General features: G+C 38.8%; 1 protein-coding gene across 2 annotated transcripts in view; it reads right to left on the reverse strand.

Annotated features, from left to right (window-relative positions):
- GRK3 (G protein-coupled receptor kinase 3) overlaps nt 1-24,554 on the reverse strand; it is a 79,073-nt gene that overhangs the window by 9,801 nt on the left and 44,718 nt on the right. For both annotated transcript variants that reach the window (XM_069794532.1, XM_069794533.1), the window contains exons 5-18: nt 24,227-24,301; nt 22,640-22,701; nt 21,475-21,526; nt 20,742-20,833; nt 17,871-17,970; nt 11,547-11,625; nt 10,163-10,293; nt 9,260-9,354; nt 7,909-8,016; nt 5,044-5,110; nt 4,718-4,818; nt 3,507-3,573; nt 2,959-3,054; nt 162-324 (exon numbers count right to left, since the gene is read on the reverse strand). In XM_069794532.1, coding sequence (XP_069650633.1) covers nt 162-324; nt 2,959-3,054; nt 3,507-3,573; nt 4,718-4,818; nt 5,044-5,110; nt 7,909-8,016; nt 9,260-9,354; nt 10,163-10,293; nt 11,547-11,625; nt 17,871-17,970; nt 20,742-20,833; nt 21,475-21,526; nt 22,640-22,701; nt 24,227-24,301 — 1,288 coding nt within the window. The remainder of the gene's footprint in view (nt 1-161; nt 325-2,958; nt 3,055-3,506; nt 3,574-4,717; nt 4,819-5,043; nt 5,111-7,908; nt 8,017-9,259; nt 9,355-10,162; nt 10,294-11,546; nt 11,626-17,870; nt 17,971-20,741; nt 20,834-21,474; nt 21,527-22,639; nt 22,702-24,226; nt 24,302-24,554) is intronic.

A 24,554-nucleotide genomic window follows, 5' to 3' on the forward strand; every position in this document is an offset into this window, starting at 1 on the left:
CAAAACATTAAGAAAAGTCTTAAGAAACATGATACTGACTAAACGAATTCTAACAATTACTGGTGAATGACAGTAATGTGAGAGTCTGTTGTGTGAAACTTCAAACACATGAATTACTATCTAGCAGCGAAAGATGGAGAGAAGTGTATTTGACAGATTACCTTCCTCGTGGCCAAGCTGCTTATTTTTAGCCCTTTTTCTGGCCTCAATTTTATCTGTGTCTGCATTTACTGCATCATAAACAGTTTCTGCTACTTCTTGCTGCCAACGCTCCGATATTACCAGAGGGAAGTTCTTATATAATTCCTGGTCACTATCAAGCAACTTGCAAGAGAAAAACAACATAAAAACCCAACATTTTAATAACTTTTACTATTCTTATCTCCAATAGTTAAGTTACCCATATAACAGTATTATTTTAAAAGATGTATTGAACTCTAACCTTACCAGAACAAACAGGTGCAAACAAGAGAAGACACAGATACTAATTTAAGCAAAGATATTCATTTATATACAGAGAACAGGCCACCTGTTCGAAAACTTGTTTGGTTTGATAGCTCTAAAAACCTTAATCAACATTGTCCCATAATGTGCTCTTGACTTTATATTTAAATAATTACTTAAATGTAAGCAGCGGTATTCTTAACTTCGTTGCATAATCAGTGTTAACAAAATGTCTAAATGCGTTAAGAAATTTCTCAGCACAAAACTTCCATGAATAAATGAAAAGATATCTTTTACACAACGATGCCTTCCATGCGTCCACGCTTAATTTTACATTCTTAATAATTAACCTTCAAAATTCAGCAATACATGCTGCAGACCTTTGTTTGCTTGTTATATAGATTCTTTTCTCCCCTAATCCTTAACTACAGGAAACTAAAATTACTGAATCTTCAGGAAGGACTGTTTGTTGCTTGACACAGCCGTATTCTGGGTTTAGCCACAAGGCACTTTGATGCAGTACAAAAAGCGATCAATGTTTTCCCTGTGACTTTATTAAAGGTTTTCATTTGGGGATGAGTTTAAAACTCTCTATGGCCACTCCTCCGCTGCTTCAGTTTCTGTCAATCAGTAGAGAAACTAGACCTTTCTTTCAGAGAGCAAGACCAAGAGGCATCCTTTGCCGTGTTAAGGCAGCAGTAAGCCCACTAGACTGCACTATATGACAGAGGGCAGGGCTGGGTCCACTCCTCACTGCAGCAGAGTGCCAGGGGAAGGCAGATCCCGACCCAAGGGCATGCAGGCACGCTGCTGCTCAGAGCAAACCCAGTGACTCCAGCCGCTGCTGCCGCAAGCAGCAGTTGCAGGAGCAGGACGTGAAAGCCTTACTCAATTCTCCTTCTGCAGCCAGGCCAGACATTCCCAGGAGAGACAGTCTCCTCCTTTTCAGAGATCCGTAGCCGTATCACAGCATGAAAATACACATTGGATCTGAAGGCAGAAGACTTCTCTGCAATTCTGTGTAAGTGGCTTACAGGAACTCCTTACGGCATCCAAGTAAGAGGGGAAAGCCATGGCCATCCACTGTTGGCTTTCCAGTTTGTAACCTCAAAGAACACGTGTTCTTCTCGGTGTCACAGGACACTCTGCAGTGTAAATATAATCCTCAGGGGCAACAGATGAGAGCAAGACACTCAAAACTGGTGTCCTCAGGGGCAGAGACAGCTCCTGACACCTTAATGGAAGCTCTGACTGCAGCTGACTCAGAGGCACGACTTATTCACTCCCTTCTAAGAGACTGTGACATCCCAGTAAAAGTGCAGAGCAAAAAAGCTGTACATGATATCCCTCACTGACTCATGACTAAGAATAAATTTATCTTATAGGCAGCCTGAACAAAGATTACATGGAAGTGATCTGGCTATACGATTTACAGGCCTTTCTGAGAATATCTGATACCCTCAATAAATAAAAAGACCACTTGGTTTTTCTTTGCAAAATGTTCCTCCGAATTATGGTATTCTAGAATTTCAGGAAACTGGAATCCTGTTAGACTAACACTGATGCTGAAGATGTGGCGTTTTCTGGGATAAAGAACATCTTGGGTTCTCTGCATTTCTCTTCAAACACGTAAAATCTTTTCTGTGCCAACTTCTGTAATTACAGCAGGTGACACTGACACAAAAGTTCCTTTTTAGGCACAGTGAGTACTTAGCATGTTTTTTTGCTTATAAAGCTTAGAGCAATTAGTTTCTCTCCTGACTCACTTCTGTAATAACAAGAATAAAGTTTCCTCTACTGAAGAAGGGTATGATAAAAATAACGAACGGGACAAGACCCAAGACAAGCACTGATTCCCCTACTGTCTCAAAGTATGAGGGAAGCTTCAGAAGAGGGGAGGAATACGCAGGGTACATCACACCACCTCCATGCAAGTCAGAAATGGGCCAGCAGCTTTAACTTCTCATTTTTTCCTTTCTGTTGTTTTCATTAGGTTTTGGATAATATCAGAACCTGAAAGTTTCTTTTATCACTTTTCTAACTTACAAAGTTGCTACCATTAATATACAGTTTGTCATTTTTAAGAGTTTTCCACTGCACTCTCTGATCATGAGGTAACATTATTAAAATAAGGTTTAGTTCAATTTATCCAAGCTACCAGAAACAAATTACAATTTTCAAAACTACAAACCATTAAGTATTCTTGAAAATCTGAGGATTTCCCAGAGGTTGTCTGACCATTTGAAATATTTGCTTTATCATATAAAACTTTTGATAGGAAGGTAGATTTCAGTCAATCTAAAAAAAATAAAACATAAGGACTTGGCAAGCAACAACAAACCAGCCAACCAGCCCAAGCCACCTCTTTCATAGCAGCCTGGATTAAGTTTCCAAACTTGAAAGCAATTCCTTGCACATTCAGTAGTCCCAGAAGCAAAGGAATGGCACGCACACATGAAAAGTTAAGCACAGAAGTCACAGTGCATTTTCTACCTATCATTTAAAGTTGTATACCTTAATGCCTTTAGTGTCCTCTTCATCAAATGACCCAATATCAAAAGCATCTGCTGCATTTACTTCTCCCCGGGGAGGAATCAATGGTGGAGGATACTAGAAATTGAAAGCAGCACAATTAAAGACAAATTAATGGACGGTACTTAAATCCGTCCTGTAGCTATATAGAGCCTTTTTATTTTTTGCCCAAATTACACATGACTCTGCAAAAGTACATCCCTTGAAATTAAACTTCAGTGCAAAGTTGTTCTCCACTCCTTTAATACATGCTCCTCCAAAAATTTGGGGGAAAAACCCTACAGTTTAGAGCAGAAGAAACCACGCAGTCATTTGACCCTGAAAAAGCAATTAATTCAGTACTACTAATCAGGAAGACTTGTAGTAATGAATATACAGCAGTTTCCATCAACAATCCTCCACATATTTGTGCAAGTGAGTACATGTGCTGGGGGCTGGAACCCTGAAGTTTTCTGTCCATTACCTGGGTAGGCTTATTTTCCTTCTACTACTTTACCAAGTAAGCTAAGGTTACTATCTTAATCCTTTACCTTTTGTAAATAGACTTGCTGCCAATCAATGCCTTTGAAGAAAGGATGTTCTTTTACTTCTTGTGCACTGTAAAAATAAAAGTAACTGAAGTCAACAAAATGAAGGGGCTTTTCAAACGTCTTTGAGAAAAATAAAGCCTTCAAAGGTCACATTTCTATCACTTGAAAACATTGGCAAAATGCTCTTTTTTTCAGAAAACAAAACGAAAAAAATAAGTCTTCCTAAGTACACACCAGAAGAGAAGACTTTCATGTGGAAACGCTGGAAATAGTGCTGCAGGTCTGGCAAGCAATCACTCTTGTTTTGCTATGGTATTCCATCATTTCAAACAACAAACAATACTCGTCTGTTGTCAGATCCCATACACTAATTCTAATATTTTATGGCAAAATAAGCAAGTATTCTTGATAGGCCCAAGGCTGAAAAGCAGTCTCAGGTCATTACCGTAGAGGGCTGCATGGCAAAAGCCCCTCTGAGTATCTCACTGGAATTACAGCCAGCCCCAGTCTCAGGTGTGACTATCAATTAACTGTTATCGCACATTGCCAATGGTTTCTCAACAGTTATTAACTCCTCTCATAGTTTTATCTCCTAGTCTCACACTGGCTTTTTAAATAGGTAATAACAACAATTTCAGTTAACAGCTATAAGCAAGGTAAGCTTGGCAGGAGCAAGGAGTGGTTTGTATTCAATGAACAAAAACATGCCCTTTTCCTTAGAATCATGAAATGAAAGAGGTACATCTGGAAATAGAGGTAACCCAAAATGAAGCACATATTCACAGCTTTCTGTGCTTGGTAGTTTTGGGATTGGGATTTTTTGTGTGCAATACGCTCATATCATTATAGATACAGTATATGCAATAAATTTTAGCTATCAGTATGTCTGAGTCAAGTAATATGACTTCATGCCAAAACAGATCAAGCAAAAACATAAAAACAACACAGGGATGAAAAGTATGAACACCACCCAATGTAAGCATGACTGCAGAGAACTCAGGGGAAGTCTTTAATGACTGAAATTGTCCAAAAATTTGTCCAAACCAAAGGAAGCTGAAATGTAATTCCACTCAAGAGCACTTTTTAATGTTCTCTTTCCAAAATTATAATCACCACAACAGGAAGCAGATTTTTACTTGAAATTAATTCATTCATTTACAGAGAAGTGGAAATTTTTAAAGGCTGTGGTCCAAGGAGAAGACTACACCTACCTTCTTCCTTGGCATCCAAGTCTCTTGCTAACATCGCGTTGTAGGAGCCCTTCCAAAAGGGACTTCAGTTCAGGAGAAAATGAATCTGGTAGCTCCACATTCTATGAAAAAAAGAAGTACAAAAAGAGACATTTAATTATAGAAGTAGTGTGATCTGCTCTCCCCATATAGGAGAGTAGCTTTTCTTTGATAGTGTTTGTAAAGAACTCTTGCATGTGTAAATACAGCTTTCTCGGAAAGTAGGCTATGTAAGTTCCAGTTCTTAGAGGAAATGGGAGTTTACTAAACAAGAGGAATGTAACCACAACTGTCACCAGGATCCTTACCACGGTGAGCGTCATCCGGTCGATCTCATGCTTATCTTTGGTTTTGTGCTGTCTGAAAGGACTGTGACTGTAGAAATAAGAAAATGCACTAATAAATATAAAGCCATAACATATCAGGTTATTTCAGCTGTGGCAACCCCAGGAAAGAGTGTAGCATCCTGTTAGTCCCATTCTTCCACTTCATCAATCCTGTCCTGCAGAACAATAGAACAAGTAGTAAAACATTTAGCATTTACAACGAAAAATGAGACTTTACACACTAGCATGCTGTAGCTACTAGCTACCTCAAAAATATCAATGTTTGATCTCTTACAACTTCGGGGTTTTTTTTCTTACTACGAAGAGCCCCACCACTTTGCAAGAAAGTTTATCCTTTCTGTTTTCAGTACAATTGCACGTGGCAGACATCAAAATCAAATTCAGAGAAAAGCAAACATTCAACATTTATTTAAAGACTACACACAGACATCCCTGAGGATTACCAAACTCAGGGAAATCTGATCTAGTTACTCCATATAAAAGTACAGAGAAGGTTAGTTTATTCTTAAATGCAGTGATCCCTCCTTAAAGACGGTGTTTCAAATGCCTTACCGATTACATCTATGTCTCCCAAAAAACAGAACAGTTCCATCTAAAAAGAACACCCTGAACAGCTATCACAACACAGGTATTTAAAAACATTAAGCTATATACAGACACTGAGTATGACCTACAGAACTTACCATTCATCTATATGGGAAGAATGAAGCAAGACCTTAAAGTAAGTAGATGAAACAGAAGGTAATCACAGATACCACAGCATTAGTGACTGGGAAGATATTTGATGATATCTGGTAAATTATCAGCTTTATCCCTTTCCAGCTTTAAAATTCTGTTTTGAGTTTGAATTTTTCCTTTTAGCTATAGAAGACCTTAGAATATTACTAATTTACCATACAGTACTTAACAGCATGAAAGAAAGCAGGAACATTTTAGTATGAGATTTTTTTAAAATTAGATTTAGGATATATTCCCTGTTTCTTAGTTTTCTTCAAAACCTTGAAGGAATGCTATTTTTCAAAATGAAAATGTTATCAATACACTAATTAGCTATTTATTAGATATTTATTAATGTAAAGCATTTTGTCTTGCCACATGGCAGCATGTACTAGCTTGTTTCAACTGGGGACCTGCTTCTCAAGACTTATTTCCCTTTTATCCTCAAAAACGTTTCTGATGAACGGATCTGATGGACAGACTAGGACTTCCATTTTTCTGTTTTTAACCATGACAGGTAAGAAGGGAAGAGTAAATTGCTAACATACAGCCTCACATACTTTGACAACGAGGCTCTGAGTAGATCAGGGAAGCAAATGGTTCACTGGGGACTTATGGGCAGATTTTATGCCAGACTAAATTTACTAAACACCAAGAAATGGCACCATGTGCCCAACCCTTGTTTTGGGATGTGAGTTGTTTAATTGGCATCAGAACATATGAGGAAGGATAGTTCACAATGAATAATGCTTTGGCTTCTGGCCAACCACCAATAGCACCCCCCACATCTCCATCAGGAAGAATCACAGCCCACAAAGACTGAGATCTCCCTGCCTTGCAAGTCCAAGTTTCTGTGGTAAATGACTGGATTTGCCCCCAGATGCTAGTTCTTTCATCACACAACTTCAATCCTCTGAAGGAGGAACCATGCCAGAGTCAGTCAGATGCCCTAATCCTCTGTGCCCAAGTGACTCAGAAAGAAAAGGTCTCAAAAGAAAAGACGAGGAGTCCACAGTGGTCCTGTGTGTGAAAGACACTCTCCTCTCTCCTCCCAGCAAACCCAAACCGCTGCATGTCTTGCTACCTACAGAATTCTTCAATGAGTGATTACAGAGACAGAGTACTGCTCCCAGCTGCACGATGCTGTCTGTGCTTAGAAACACTTTTTTTTGGCAATTTAAACTGTTTCTTTCTTTATTTGCACACTTACATTCAGCCTATTTTGTGAACAATTAATATTAAATTGATACAGCTCTATAGTTCAATTCAGAAGCCACATGCTTACCTTCGTTTGTACAGTGTCTGGGATAGAGGTAAGAGCTTATAATTAATTATGTGTGAGGACACAGGATGATCTAACTAATGATCAATCTTTACAGAGAAGCACTCTGAAAAGCTTTAAAGATTTTTTTCTGGTTTGCCATTAACACTGAGGATGCTATTTTTCAACAAATACTTGCCAATCAGTGTTTTTTGACTGTTCAGATAAATCCTGCAGTCTTAGTAACTTCTACATAGCCACATAAGTTTACTGAGAAGGTGATAGTTGACAAAGCTGTGATTTTCATATACTTTTGCACACCAACACGGTAACAGGCCAGATTCAGCAAATGGAAGCATCCACACATTGTAACTTACCCAAACACTACAGACGGGAAGACTGAGTATCATGTAAAAAGGGAACAGTGCAGCAAAGAACTTCACCACAACAGCAGGTTTTAAGCATAAATGAAGCCCATAATTTAACAGGGCTGCTAGTGTATTTAAGCAATGAATAACATCATACTATTTAAAACACTAACAATTGCCAAGAGATGAATAAATTGCCTATCAGTAGAAATCAAAAGAGTAGATAGAGCTTCTGCCTTCCACACTGCCTGCCTCACACCTGTAGCTACTAAAGGAAGCAGGGCTTGTGTTTTGTTTGTTTTGGAAACAAAAAAGCGCCTGGTTTAGTCTTATGCGCAGACATGGTCTAAGTTGCAGAGATGGCAGTAAGATATCATTTTAGGTAATATGTAATACATTACATATTAGTATTTCAAGGGACAGACAATGACGATGCTCAGGCTAAAAAAAAAAGCACAGGGGACATGAAACTTCACTCACCCTCTTAGAAGCTTGAAAAGCATGCAGCCTAATGAGAACCAGTCTGCACTGCTATCGTACGCTGTTCCCTTCTGGAGCACCTCGGGAGCCATGTATCCGTGGGTACCTCTGAGAAGCAGAAAGGGACAAAATCTTGATTACAACCAAAACTATCATTGAAAAAAATAAGTAATAATTAAAAATCAGTGTTTTCTCAATAAGATAGTCTAATTTAAACAGAATTAATTTTAAACATGATTTTATTTTGCTTTTTCTTTGGCTATAAATACCTATGCATGTTTTGTTTGTGTATATCTACTGAGGAAATACTTAAAACATAAACAACAGAACAACAGAAATGATTAGGGAAACTGAAGCAGCTACAGTGAGATTTAGCAGCAGCAGTACAGGGGTCAGTAGGTAGCCTTATAAGAGTGGAACACAAAAGAGAGGTGGAAAGGTTGTGTATTCTGTCCACTCAGTTTACAGGAAAGACAGATATCAGGACACAGTCAGGGCTGCTGATATTTCAGGCCAGATCACTCCAGCCCTGTGCCCTGCAAGCCCAAGACCTGCTCTTACCCACAACCCCACCAACAGGGCGAGCAGAGCTGGCTTCTGCTCTCTCGATGGGTATCATGTGTCTCCTTGTGCCTAACACCCATATGCTAGATTTAACAACAGGACACCTCCTCCAGAAGTCATCGCTGGTCACCACTACAAAGCAGTCACCATGTATTGGGTTTACCCTTGATGTAATTGGAACGTATGAACTTTTTCAAGAAGCTACTGAATTGCAAATCTTTTAAGATATGACAGGATGAAGCTTTCCTTTTTGCATAAATTCTGAGACTAAATCAGGGCAAATGAGAACCTAAGAACAAAACATGCCAGCTAAGATGTGGAAACCACACACAACCCAAGAAATTCAGATCCCAGTTACGACCTGATGCCAAGAGGCAGAAAGGAACATAATTTGCCTCCAGTTCTACAAAGATCCAGAAGGAGAAAGACACAAGAAATCCTGGTTTTTAGTCAGTTTTGGAATATTTAATTATCCATTTAGGACAATTAAAACAATCTGGTACTTTAACTCAGTCAGGTTCTTGTCTTCTCTAACAGTGAATCACCTCGAAATAATGTGTCATCTTCCAGCCATGCCTACACATCAGCTGCTACAACTGTGCAGGAAAACAGAAATAGGAGACTGAAAAACCTTATTAGAGTATCCAGTTTAGCTGTGCTATAAAGCAAGCCTGTGCCCCACAAGTGTTATTTTTTTCCTTTAGGCAAAGTTAAATTATAAAGGCACATAAAGGACTTATTTGGCAATAATTGTATGTGCAGCAAAGCTCCCATACATAATACTTACACACTAGCATGTGGCTTCTTTTTGGAAAAATCACAAGCCAGCCCAAGGTCTGATATCCTCACATGCCCATGTTCATCCAACAAGATATTTGCAGGCTAGAAATCCATGGACAGAGAAAGGTTACTGCTTGGTATTTTTCAGCTGACAGAACTACAAAGTCTCAGAACACAGTAACTCATCCTCAAACATCAACACCCTCTGACAAAACAGACACTTTCTAGACAAAATCTACATTCTAATGGAACACTACCATCAACTCCACAGATTATGAAATACTGAAGAATAACAGAAGAAAAAAAACAGGCAAGGTTTGAAACAGAAAGCACATGGAAGAATAAACCCGCTTTGGCCTCAAGTCCACATTGCTTCTGGTTCTTTCACAGAAGGCTGTGTGTAGCTCTTACATCCTTTATTTGCAACCTACACTCTGAGCTCTCTGTGCAGACTTTTTTCCTGCTTTTGCTGTCACTTGGCTCATGGACACCCATCTCGGAGCAGTCCTCAACTGCCCAATTGTGAGTGAAACATCCCCGAGCAACCGTCTTCCTATTAGTCTCCCATCACACAACTCCTCTTTCAGGGCTCTCAGAAATATAGAACACTCACAGAAATATAGCACACTCTCTAATTTAATAGCATCACTGAGATGAGTAACACTGCACAGGATTTATTCTGACCCCAAGAAGCATGTCCCAGGCCAGTTAAACTGGATTAGAACTATCACAGGTTAGAACTATTTTGAAAAATTATTTAAAAAATCAGCCAAAGATAAACAAATAATCTGTATTCTTCCCAAGAAAAGGTTTCAGGTAAGATAATTCATTTAACTTATCAGTACGTCTGGATTATTTGCTGCTATCTAACAACCACCTGTGTGAATGTGGTCACTGTGTTAACAATTACCTTTAGGTCTCTGTACACAACAAAGCGATTGTGCATGTGTTCTAAACCCAGGATGATTTCAGTAGCATAAAACCTCATTTCTTTTTCAGAAAACACTCCATGCTGGGAGAGGTGGTAGTGCAAATCTCCTCCTAAAGTTAGAAGAATTGAGATGCAATTAAAAGAACAGTAAAATCTTGTCTCACAGGCAGACAGCATGACGTCATGGGGGAACAGCATAGCATTTGTAGGTTCTTACAACCTGTGCAGCACACAGAGACCCAGACCTACACTCTGCAAGTACATATGGGAACAAAATACCCGAGAAAGTTAATAAAGAAATTTGATCCATCTGAAACTCCATTTTAAAAATACGTTTACTTCATATACATTTGCATGTAGCAACTAATCCAGCAACTGAGTCTTAATGTAAAGCATATTTCCACAGCAAGTAAAATGCAGTCACATACACAGGTTTCTGGAGAACTGAATAAATTAGCACATAGAACAGCCCAGGTTGGGAGGGACCTTGAAAGGTCATTTGGGCCAAAATATTCAAATATTCATGCTGGGGACATTTTCACACTTTCCTAAACAAAGAACAGACACGATACAAAGTCACTCTGCGAGCTAATCCACACCATCAATACATCAAACTGTGAATACTCCTAGAAAGCTGTTTCTGATCAAGCTACAGATTTAAAATAATCAACTAGTTACTTGAGTTTGACCCACAGCTTAGATTTTAATGAGAATCTTCACTTTTAAAACAGCAAAGCCAGTCTCTATTACTCACATGACATGAGCTCTATTTCTCAATTACATTTCTGGCTTTCCAACACAGTATATGCAGATGTGTCCAACATCTTTAGGTGCCTACTGCAGGACCACAGTCAGAGTTCGAGTCTAAGTCCTGCAAGTGCTCAGCATCCTCAGCAAATTAAGGGCACTGCAGTACCTTCTCTCTCTTAACTTTGCCAACTTCTCTCTCTCTGTGTTCTCACAAGAGTTATGCTAAGGCTTCTAGGTATAATTTCTTTCCTTTGAGGAATGCTTCCCCCATCAATTTTCTTTGCAGAGCTCTTTATAGTAGCCCTTTTATTTTTATTCTGAAAGCTGTGTCCCTGATACAGCTCCTCATACATTTCTCTACATGACCATCATTTCCTTAAGCTTCCAGCCTAGTATCTTTGATATCTTTATTTAAATGCATTAATGTTATAAGGTAACAGAGATTTTCCAGTCTGTTCTATACATTCCCTGGTTTAGATCAGTGTACCCCTCCTTCTCGCAGGCCGATGCTTCACACTGCAGATTATTTTTCCCTCATTCTCTTTATGATCTCAGCAAGTTCTCCTGCCAATATTTCTGTAATATTATCATCATCTGCATGAGCCTTGCTTACCATTCATCAGGTCCAGAATGAAACAGAGTTTGTCAGGGGTGTGGAAGGCATAGGTCATACACACTATAAAAGGACAGTCCTAGAAAGAAAGGAGCAAAGAGTTCATCTCAGGCAATAAACAAAGTACTAGAGAAGCTAAAAATACATGTGAGATTTTTCCTATGATATTGGCCAATATTTGTAATAATTTTCTAAAGCAATTTGTGTACTAATCTACATATTCTGATGTTTCACTTACAGTATAGAGATCTTAGATTTTGCTATCTTGTTTCAATACAACAACAACAAAAAAAAAGCTATGAGGAGCCAAAGGCTTAAAATATGCAGGTGGCATCACTATCTTCTAAAGACTTGCAACTACAGCAGTTAGAAATATTCTAAAAATATTCACCCAAGTTTGTACTGGACTTACATGAAAGATACATTAAAGCTAACAAGCTTTAGGCCAGCTCAGAAAAAAATAGAGCTGTTCTCATCAAGTGTAAAGGATACGAACGTTCAGCTGTCAGAACACTGACGGAGAATCTGAGCCACATCACGTACAAAATCTCAGAGGAAAGAAGGTTTTATTCTCACCTATACATTAAATGCAACTACACTGGTAACACCCTGTCCACGCCACTGAACTCGCCCTGCAGAGCTGCACAGAGGTGACAGCGAGGCGTTCTGCCACCCGCTGCTGCCCTTCAGCTCTCCAGCAGCATTTGCAACAGATGATTAAAAGGAACATAAATACCCTAGGAAGGAAGTCACGACTCCGATGTGTATGCAATGCACGGGAAGCAAGAAGAGTGAGGTCTGGATTATGCAAAGTCCAGAAAACAAGTATGATGGGTGCAGGTTTAAGAACACCCCTGCAGAGCAGCCACGCGCAGGGATGGGTTACATTTCCACCTCTAGATGCGCTTTAACCTTCACTCACACACATAGTTTAAGACAAGCAGCCATAAGAAAGTACAGCTGGAAGAACACCTCTTTACTGCCAAAGATCTGTTCAGTGTGCTGGTACCTCTATAACGCAGGCGCTTGAAAAGACGCCATGGCGGGAAGTCGGCAGACCTCCCTCTCTTCATTAGGCCTATATTGGATGCAAGTGACTCATTAATAGGGGGCGGCCATTACCTCGTTGACCCCTTCTCCAAAGCCATATGAACCCAGGGCCATTCGGTTAGTCTACAACGAGGACGGAAGGCACGGCTGTGCTGCCGAAAGAGACGGGCCTGCACCGTAACACCGACAGACGACGGCCTGACCCCAAAGCACGGAGGCCGACAGGAAGACGAGCTAAGGCGAGCTCAACTGCTGACGAGCCAGGACACCACGCAGGAAGCACGAATGTGACCCAACGTGACTTAAACAATGTGCTAATTATTGCAGTATTGATAGTGAAAGCTCTGGGAATCTCTAACAGGAACTCGTTTCCTTCCCAATTTAGAAGCAGCAAAACACAGCGGCCTTGGGCAGCGTGGGGGTCGCGGCACCCGGCTCGGGGTGCCGCCTCGCTGGCCCTGCCGAGCCGGAAAGGGAGGGAATGGTGACACCATCCTCACCGGCCGGCCGGGACAGTTCAAGTCGGTTCATCCTTCCATAAAACCACGTAAGGTTGAAATATAAAGCTTTATATACCTGACTGTAATCCCCAGTGATTCGCACACCACGTGGGCTGATCCTGCTGTAACGTTCAAACCTAACTGTATTTTAGTGTTCCCTGTGCAAATACTAATTCCAAATGCAACCCTGCAGAAGGTGGGCATGTGTTTGAAACGCCCTCCAGAAACATGCATGAAAAACGCCTAATTGCTAAGTGGTCCTAGAAATAAGGAGACTATAGGCAAGGCAGTATGGCATCTAACAAAAGGTACTACCTCTTGTTTTAAACTTCGTGTTGCTTGTAACTGCAGACTATTGTAGTTACTGCTTAACTTCAGAGCAAAAGCTTTAGTAGAATTAACTTAATTTTCTGAATCAATTGGATAATTCAGAAGTGTCCCCAAGCAGGCTTCCTAAAACCTTACAGCTGTCTAATTGCCCAGAAGGATTTAGTGTTAGCATTTAAACACCACACAGAAAAAGAAAAGAGTGTTTCTATACCAGAACATAGCATGCCTATATTTTTATGGATCTCATTTTTTAAAAGAAAAGAAATCTGCAAATGTAAATGCGATGCATAATCTGGTTTTGTGTAAGCCTTCCTACTTTAATCACTACCTTCTCACTGTTTAACAGAGAAAAGAAATTGTAGTACTGCAATATTTTTTGGACACAAAAACCACTACAAAAGAGTATTTTTCAGCATAAAAATTAGAAAAAACCCTATAGGTTATTTTTTTAAATGAAACATAAAGCAATAAAGCAGATTTCCCAAGAGACAACAACGTGTGAATTAAGAATAGTTTGGAAACAGTTCCTTACATCCAAGCAATCCTGGATTAAGTCAAAAAAATTGTAGAAGATAAATTTCTGGTAATAAATCATGGGGAAGGAAAAAAAAATAGAGTAACTATAAAAAATTGTAGGAATGTAATATTTTAAAGACGTTAGCACACTAACAATTGCTTCAGAAGGAAAACTTTGCTTCTGACTTTTTCCTGTAACCCGAGCACCTGGCTCTAGAGCATGGCTGTAGAAATGACAGCAAACAGGTAAAAACCATGTTTATAGTGTAGAGCAGCTGCATAGCATTTTTAACTAAAGAGTAGCTCTGTCCTGACAGGTCTCAGAAAGATGTGCAAGTCAATGCTTGAAACATCGAGCTATTATCTGCCATTCCAACAGATGTTCCCTTAAGTGACAATCAAGACTGGGGAACAGATGCCATTTTTTGAGCAAAATCGAGACTCCTACAAATCTCATTACACATGAAAACAAAGTACCTGTTCTTCTCAAAAAAAACCACCAACCTTGATTATTGATCTCAGATGTTTTATTATTCAGCCTGTCCACTTTTGCTGTACCTTATATTTATCATCCCTTGGGGGAATCTTGAATCCAGTATTTAGTCAAATTATCTCAAAAAGAGCGGAGTACAACAGCTTAACTGCCTAGTTTTTTCAGAACGGGAGAACTAGAAGACACAGTAGAATGGAGCCACAGCCGTGCAAGACCCCTGGTCTTGCACCGGTCTGCCAGAATAACCAACTCCAACCCGCCAGGAAAAGATTTATTAAATAAGCACTCCCTTCCACAAACAGCACCTTTTGGCAGATTGTTTTTATACAGTCCATCAGCAGCGATGGTCTCGGTGATTTCAATGTTCCAGTTTTTGAATGTTAGGCAAATATGGCTATTACAGAAAATAAATATTTTTTTTCTTTTAACGGAAAGTAAAATATTTTCCCTACTATGCTATCTTCCAAGAATTTCAAAATGCATTTCCAGCCTCCAGAATGAACATCTCTGTGGGAGAGGAAGTCAGGACCTGTATCTTGCAGAAGAGGAAACAGAAACCTCAGCAACAGTTTGACCATGGTACACCAACAGTCAGTGACAAAGCAAATACACCAATGGAGAAGCCGAGCAATGCAGAGCCCGCGTTTTGTATTATTAGGCCAATCCAGGCAGTTCCCTGTGCTCTGTAGAGGTGACTGTCATAGTTCTGAGCTGTGCAGATTCAAAATGTTACCATGAAAAGCTATTTTCACAATGCGGCCATGATGTACTCAAATTTGGGAGCTCCCTATTCAAGAAGTAGTTGTGAATGCCAGAATTTTAGGTGGATTAACAAAAATGATTACACAAACGTATGTGTAATCTGCACAGCTGTTATTATGCATTTTGCAGAGACATCTGGATTCCCAGTTAAATGACTAATTGTACTATGATGAACTTCCGAGTTCCATTTTGTTCCGGGCAGCACATAAATCCTGTCATTGGAGAAGGCACGTGCCATTCAAACCTAAAAGCTTATATTCAGGAATGAAATTAACTACCTTATTCTACGACTTTCAAACCTATTTAATTCTGCATATTCAAAACGCTCCAGCATCTCTTGCAACAGCAGGTGTATCTAACCTGAATGGATAGCATTTTGTAAAAACTCTCTTTTCAAATTCTCTCTCAAATCTGTGAGAATCTAAAGAAGTTACACTCTAATGAGCTGATAATCCTTAGTAAAAAAAACCAAATGGTTTGCCTTACTTTTCTGTTGCTAAATGACTAGCTATGCGCTGTCATGTAAGAAAACTAGCTCCACCATTAGCAGCCTTGTGAACAATTTTCTTTTCGAATCGTTAAGACATGAAAATTCACATTCAGTACTGGAGCAAGAAATCACAAATTAAAGTTAACAGAACAACTATTACTAAGTTGCCTAGATTTCTTGTCTAGTCTCCACTACAGAACTTCACCCCACTGGCTCTCAAGACTCCTGACACTTCTGCACATGCCACAACTTACCTTTGGTGAAAACAGTTAACTTGATTAAAAAGTCTAATTGATAAATCCCAATTGTTAATTTCCCAGATAAAAGAACAAAGAAATACTTTCCAGTCCTGTGTCTATCTTTATATTTAAGCCAAATGTGAATGCAAATCTGTGTTAAAAGCAATTCCCTGACTTCTAATTTCAGTGCATGCCTGCCCTTCTCCAGAGAAAGGCTGTGGCAGGGGAGGAGTTTCCAATGAAAGGCACAAGAAGAAATACCTCATACTTCCTTTGGAGCTTTGCAATGAGAAGAAGTTCAACCTTATGATGACACTTTGATGCGTAGCTTCCCTAGTTTCTGGATTAGGATTTGCCTTACCGGGTTATTTCTAACAGCAGAGGGAAATGACCTGATAGGTAAGAAGAAAAGTTCAAAAGCTAATCTTCTAGGGCCAAAATTGCAATCAGCTTTCCTGTTCCGTCAATCTGCACAAGAGAACACCTCATGCCTATGGTGAGGCTGAAAAGTACCAAGTGTTGTCTGATTCACAATGTTTTCACTTAACAATAAAAGGCCACTGTTTAGCAATTATAATTCTGTATTTATATGTAAGACCTAAAAAACATATCTCCATTTTTAAAGCCAAGTTTGCAGAAGACAAGAGCCACCAGAGCAAGGGCAGTTCTCCGGCAGCTGCGCCTACGGGCAATGCAGTGCAAAGTCCCAGACTACCTGCTGGCAGAAGACAGCCCATCTTGAAGTCCAATCAGACTGATGGGTTCCCTGAACAACAGAAGACAGGAAGGATGCTGCATGTGCACTTAAAGGACATAGCGATGCTAACTGCACCACAAGTGACATTTTTTTAAAAAGAAATCAGCTGGGTAATGCAGAACCAAACCCAGGATTTACCTAAACTCTGCAAGATATAGATCTTGTCTCTGAGAATACAGCACAGTATTTGCTCTCTGCCATTTTCTAAGCCAAAGCAGTAATCCTCCTGCACAGCAGATATGCTGCTATTTGCACACCTGTTGTACAAACCTAGAACAAAATCACACACAATTCCTTCTCATGCTTTAACTGCCCTGGGAAAAGGGGATGTGTTTACACTGAGCTGCAAACTGAATGTTTAATTCATACACCACAATAGTCATAAGGAAAATTAGCCTTTTTACCAGCATCACCTGTAACCATGGTGATACGAGCCGATTTCAAGTTTTGTTTAATGAGGCCAGCGTACTTGGAAGGCTCTGGCACTTCACAGCCTGCTCTGAAGCTGTCTGAGCGCAACATACTGCGGCCACTGCCAAACTTCTCTTCCGCAGGTAACAAGACACAGTCTGGAGAAAACAACGCCAGTCGGGTTGCTTTTTACGCACGTTAGTGATACTCCTACTTTTAAATAGTCTTGTTTGCTAGATGGCAGACTTACTTGGTACACCTTGATAGGTGCACAGCTAAAGTACATTAAAAAAAATGGAGAAATTGGATAAGCTAGTATCAGAGTCACAGGAAAGGGAGGACAGGTAACTGAAGTTTTTCTCTGAAATAGCACCTTATATTCTACGAAAGTACTACCTAACTATAGCAGAAAAGGAATTTTTTTTTACAAGACAGAATAATGTTTTGGAAAAGTTTCAAATATAAGTACCTGAAAAAGGAATATTTAAAAAATCTGAAGCGGGGCGTAGTTGGGGAGAGAATGAATTACCTAAGAAATAGGAACCTCCTCAAGCCTCTTTAGCCGAGATGCTCATTTCTGTAAGCACCCAAACTGAAAAGCCAGCGTGCTTTTCCATTCTTATTTCAGACACATTGCTAGAATCAGGGAGAAGGTTCCAGGGGGTTTAACTTTTGCATGTCACCAATTGAATTGATGGAATATGTATTATATGTAACAGCTTTTATATTATAGGGGAATAAAAAAGAAAAAAGAATAACAAACCAATGATACTTACTCCTGTACTGACAAGGGACAGCATAATTCTTTCATTTAAGGCTAATGTTTCTCCTTGCTTCATCTTGATTCTCTTCTTATCTAAACATTTCATTGCATACCTGAAAATATTAACCATTCAGAAAAAGCACCAGAAAAAATTTCCTCCTATACTCAGTATTATTCACTAGCAGTTATGCCATGCATATTTACAGTATCCTGTAAGCAAGCTCTCTGAAGACTCAAACCTGGTACTAAAAACATCATTACATGACTAAACAAGAAAACCTCCAAAATCTCACAGAATTAAACATTTTCAACAGAAGCCTCCTAACAGAGAAATGTGCTTTAACAAATAATTCTGTGTCCAAACAACCACAGTGATATAAGAATTACATATCATACGTCCATTTTTCAATATCTGCAAGCAAGGATTTGCAGTTATGAATTAAATAACAGAGACCCTATTATAGTTCCATTTAATTCTAACAGTTTCAACTCTACCAGGAAAGTAACATCTTGAACACAGGCTGTTTTATATATGGGGTTTTTTTAAGTTTTCTTTCTGCTCAAAAAAGGGTCAGATATACACAAGAAAGCTTATTTTAATCTTCTACCATCTATATTACACAAATTAATAAAATTTTGCTCAAAAAAAGAATGTTACCCTACCAACCATCAAACAAGAGTAGGATATAATGTAGTCTGGATATTTTTTCAAGACGTTAGGTGAGCCTGCTATTAGACAACAGCTGAGAAGGACATGTGTGTTCCTCCATAGAAGATTTCTAGACATGGGCAGCCATGGATTTTTAGGCCACTGGTTTTAAAATACGCTCAGGAAAACACCATGTTACAGCACTGCATCAATGCTAATCAACTGCCTACACTGTGACAGCTCTGTACAGAAACAGGGCCTCGTATCACCTTCGCTTTACACTCCCTAAAAAAGCCACGTCATTCCTTGCCATGCATGTGTTGTGAGTGGGGGAAGAGTGAGCATGAACATACTGGAATTTTAAGTTTCCAAAACAAGGAATATATTCACAGCACGTGCTCTTGCTGAGGAGTCTGCAAATGATGACTATAAATAACATTTCACATGCTACCCTTTATTTATGCTCTGACATCACTGATCAAAGCGAATGACTGGGGCCGTTTAAGGCTGATCGAAACCACATCTCTCATTCTTATATCGAGTTGCATTCTCAAAAAGCACTGCTGTCCCTCCCCCTTTGGACTGCTTTCTGCATTGTGCTTCTGGCCCCTATTTAGATGTCCTTGAAGGAGGTGATGTGAAAGAAGCCTCAGGTGTATCTTTGTGGGTTAGTGAAACACCGATGGCATTTACCTTGGAGGGGTGGCTTCCCAAGCTCCTTGCAGGCAGTAAGTGCAGCAGAGGCAGCCATCTAGAGTGGACGGGATCTGGATTAAGGATGGGTAAACAGGTTTGGATTAAGAAAGAACTAAACCAAACCTCTACCCAGAAACTGAACCTAATCTAAAGTTTTATTTTGAATTTGAAAAAGGTTGGTTTTCCCACATTTCACTTCCCTTTATTTATATCTGATAAAAACTGTCCTTTGCTTCACTTGCTAGTCTCAAGGTTTATCCACCTCCTGCCAGAGCAAAACTCAGACATGAAAATGACTGGGAATCTGAGAACTACCTCTTCAGGGTGGATGCCTACTTAGTGTGGCTCAAGCTAAATAAAATGTTTATTTTTGTACATGGACAAATTAACGAATTGTACATGGACAAAAATGTACCAAAGCGAGAATAAAGACAGTACTGTTAGTAACAGTATTAATATAAATACTTGAAGTCACTGCAAAAATACCAAGCATGATAGCAACATTAAGATGTATTCCACTTGTTAATAGCTCAGAAGTTTATTATTATCAAGGATGCCAAGCACACACAATTGCCAGTGAAGCCAGCTTTAACCACAGAGACATGGCACTTCAAACATGCCATGCTTACTTAGAAGAGAAATGTTTAAGGGTGGTCCCTGGACTAAAATTGTTAGGAGAAAAGCAAGATGAAAGGGGCAGGGTGGGATGTAAATAAATAAATATTGAGAACAATTTGTTACATCAATGCCCAGATATTCAAAACAGAACATAATGGGAGAATTATGCCTAGAAATTGAAATCTGATGATCAGGAGAAGTGCGTGAATGGTTAAGACCAGAAAAAGGAAAAAAACACACAGTGTTGACCTTGGAGTTGCCACCGAGAGCCCTGTTAAACAGAAGTTCAACACTGGAACTGTATACTTCCAAATGTAAGCAAGGATCACTGCTTTCGCCAGTGAAACGTGCTCATCAGGGCAGAAACATATGCAGTTACACAGATCTGGAATACCATATTCAGAATCTGCCCAGGCACAACCCTACAGATTGAACAGCACTAAGGTCATATTCCTATGTCATCCTTCAAACCTATGTCAGCACCAGCTACGTGATGTGCTTTGTTGCGAGAACAGCAACCTTCAGCAGACGAGAAGTAACACCTCACACAATCACCACGGTTTCCACAAGAACATTGTTCAGCACTGTCAGGCTCTGATCCAGGAAATCGTTTAAGCACAAACTTAATTTTAAACACATGTGCAGTTTCCATTAATTTTGACAAAACCATTTAAATGAAGGATGTGCTTAAGAGTTCTGCTAGACTGAAGCCCCACTGCATGGCACGTAACAGGATCAAATATCAAACTAAGTTTAAAGATGATCCAGAAATCAGAACCTCTTGGGATAAAATTTAATTACAAAGAACTACACAGTAATGTGACGCTGCTTTCCAGTGATTTTGTAAGAAATGACTGGAAGGATTTCCTTATTGGTTCAGAGTTTACAGTTACCTCTAAAATACAGTGGGTATATACTCACATTTTTCCAGTGTCTGCTTTTCTGCAACCATACACTTCACCAAATCCCCCTCTTCCTATTATTCTATGTACACTAAAATCATTCATGGTCAGCTGTAAATGTAAAAAAAACAAAACAAAACCAGACTTCATTTTCAGCATTAAAAAACTTACTGTAAAAACATCTAAGTAATCTATTAATGTGTTAAGAGACTTAACTACTGCAAATTTATATAGCATTTATTGTTTTGGAAAAAGGAGCCCCTTACTGTTTGTATTTCAATGTACTTGCAAGCACTACAGCCTGAAGTACAAATGAGACGAATGAGACTGTTGTTGCCAAAGACTGACAGTCTCATTCATAATGCAGTCGGCAGAGAGGAGGGCTATTTTTACAAAGTTGTAACAGAGCAGTGCAGAGGGACAAGAGCAGAGGCCGAGGTAAGGGGTGCTGGGGACAACGTCAGAACTGTAGTGGGGAAAAAAAGAGACAGACGGTGTCTGGGGCTGTTAAAGAGCAGCAAATCTGGCAGTTCAGTTTCTTTCAGCTATTACAAAAATCGAAAAGCTATTAACTCAAGACGGACAGAAGAGACATCCAGAAAGGAATCACTAGGGCTGTATGTCTAAGAAGAGCGGATCAGTAACATTCACCGTACTCTTTAATAAGGCCTTTTCAGAAGCAGCATTCAAAACTGAACATTTTCTTTCCTGTATCAGCCTTTGACAAGATAAATACACTTGTAAGTACTTACATGAATATTTAGTTCTACGTTTTTCCATTGACAAAATCTAGTAAACTTGTCACTGTAGAAAAAAAGTTTAAAAGTTGTCTGAGACTACTGTGTAAAGTATTATAGGAAATGTCAAGACTCTGATATTTAAAATAAAGTTTGCGCTAGGGCATGTTGTGATATTTAGTAAATGATAGCCTTCCTTTCAAACAACTGTAATCTTACCCCCGCCAAGAAAAACAATTACTAGGCAGTGCACACTTAATATTTTACATCCTTATAAGAGAAAGATATCAGATAACCTTATCCCTGCAATTTTAAGTGCTCAGTATGTCCTCACATCTCTCTTTCAGATGGTTTTTCATTTTTAAAAACAACTAACTAAGTTTGGAACTAACAAACATTTAAATTACATAAAGAGAAAAATAATTATGAGAGAACAGAGGCAGCCTGGTTTATGCTAATGAACCTCCATATACTCCAAGGAACATTTTAAATTCATTTTATCTTAAAATAGGAAAAACATCAATAATACCACAAGCTGTTGCCAAAAAAAAAAAAAGTTTCTCATTAAGTGTTTATTTTCAGAGTATGAAACGATAGTTCTATGGAGGCATTTTTACAACTATTTCAGTGTGACTGCAGAACACCACCATACCATTTTACACAGTATATTTGGCTGTCATTGGATGAGAGCCATACTTCACAGACCCTGCACGTAAGAGCAGCTCCGCGAAGGTTAAGAGGGATGCTCAGCTGAACTAGCTATGAATAGGTCTATGCCTTGTATTCTTTACTAGATCTTTTCTGCTTAACTGCAAGGTGTCCAGATACAAACCAGAATGACTGCGTCTTTCAGTCACACACAAGAGATGGTTACTCATGAGAACATCCCACAAGAACATAGTTCTGCATTTTTAAACTTTTAAGATCAAACTGCAATCTGTTACTACTGCTACACGGAGCAACAGAAAAATCCATCATCTTTACAACTCTTCCACTCATACATCCTGACGTTAATCATGATATACAACAAAGCTAGTCATTTGCAGAAGCTTGCTGATAATACACTATTAATTAAGTGAATCTTACTAAATATTTTCAGCCTTATTTTACAGCAATACTTAAGAGACCTGGCTTCCTGCTACATTAGGTAGAAAGTTCAGATAATATGTCACGTTCATACCTTTCCATAAATTTTTGAAATATTTTCCCTCGGAGACTATCACAAATTTCTTCTATATATGGCTAAAAAGGGTTAAGAAACACAATTAGTATTTAAGCATACAATAAACTGATTATGCAATACTACTGATTACATATAACTCACGCTGGCCCTATATAATAACAGCATTTACTGTGTTTTCCTTGAAGAAGGCTCAATGAAACATTTAAGCTTCATTTAGGTTTCAGAATCTGAGCAGGTGCCCTGAAGACAAACATAAAATATTTTCATAAGCTAGAAAAACTTAAAATGTTTCCCTTGGGGAGGCTGTACAAAACCTGTGTAAAGCACCTGGCTATGGACAGCAAGTTTGGCAAAACAATCGCAGTACAGTTCTTTTCTCAAATATATTTAAACAGAATAAATGGTCACTCCTGTGGAGCCTGTACTTCCCAGAGCTGCTGCCACGCTTCATCTTTTTGGTGCTTTTCTCCTCTCTGTCCTTAGTAAGAAAACAGCACCTTCAATTCACCAGTGACTTTTTCTAGAGAAATACTTTCTCTTGATGTGTGATGGCATGCAGCGGTCTCAAATCCCAAGCCAATCAGCGGTGAGATATAACTCAAGCAATGTGGTTATCAGTTTGTCAGTTCACCTAATTGCAAAAACAGTTCGCTGAGCAGTAGGAAAAATCAAGCAGGGGCAATCTTCACATTTTTGCAATATATAAAAATACATAAGATTTACATCAAAGAAATTTAAGCTTACAAACACTCCCATGATTGATGAGGTTCATTATGTGCAAAACCAGACTGGTTTAATGCACCTAGCTATAAAAGTTAGCATAGATCTGAATTTCTTGTCTTGTATCAACGTATATTAGAGCTGTAACAATACAATAAATATTTCACTTCTCATCTCTTTATTTTCTAAAGTAAATAACAACACAAAAGATGTACCATTGTGCAAATGAGCCAGGATACCATTTATTTTTATATTCAAATGAAGGACAGGCAAATCCTATACTTTCTTTTAATAATTCAGAATTTTAGAAGGTTTAAAAAAAGCACATTTTAATGGTGCAGAAACTCCTGTTTGGATAGGTAACTTTTAATTGGATTTTGTCTTGTGGAGAGACACAAAAACACGTGAGATGGTACAATTTAATTCCACGCCATCAACAACTAGGCATTAATATATGTTAAAATTAAAGAAAAAGGAAAAATGTTTTTGAAGATTTCACATTACTGAAACATCAAGGCAATTTCCCCACTATGCAATCTGGTTTATCCTGACAGGATGTGTATCTTCCTGATGTACAGTGATTGACTCTAAACAATTTCATGGCTTAAAATTACATAAATTTAAAAACTATTCTGTTCATACACCATGCTATAGTTTGCTTTCATAAATATGCTTTAAAATATTTTAAATAAGAATACTAATTTGTAATTGTTATTTGACTTAGAAGAGCATTCTAGTATCACTATTACAGTGGAGAATATGTACCAGTAACATTTTATTCTGTATCCTTAAATAATATGTACAAAGTCACTTACTGTCAAATAAGTGAAGAAAACTTGAACATTCAGACTGTCTTAACCTCACCTGAAAAAGGCTGGCTGGTACTTGTTTCTTGGCTAAATGTGTTTGTACATGATCTACAGCTTGTTTTGAGAAAGGCTTTTGAAAAAAAAAAAAAAAAAGATTTCAAACAGTTGGAAATATAAGAAGTTTCATTTAAGGTCTACAGCACTGTTGTTCATTTAACCATATGAAAAATACACATACCTCAGAATGAATGCAATATGGCTTCCCCTAAAGTGTATTACTGTGAAACATCCAGAATGATACAGTAAAACAATTATTCTGAAGCAAGAAGGCAGGAGAGGGGAAGATGAGGAGGAGAAAAGTGAAGACAAAAGGGCTAGATGAT

This window comes from Haliaeetus albicilla, chromosome 10, assembly GCF_947461875.1.
Source record: "Haliaeetus albicilla chromosome 10, bHalAlb1.1, whole genome shotgun sequence".
In the NCBI taxonomy this organism is placed as follows: domain Eukaryota; kingdom Metazoa; phylum Chordata; class Aves; order Accipitriformes; family Accipitridae; genus Haliaeetus; species Haliaeetus albicilla.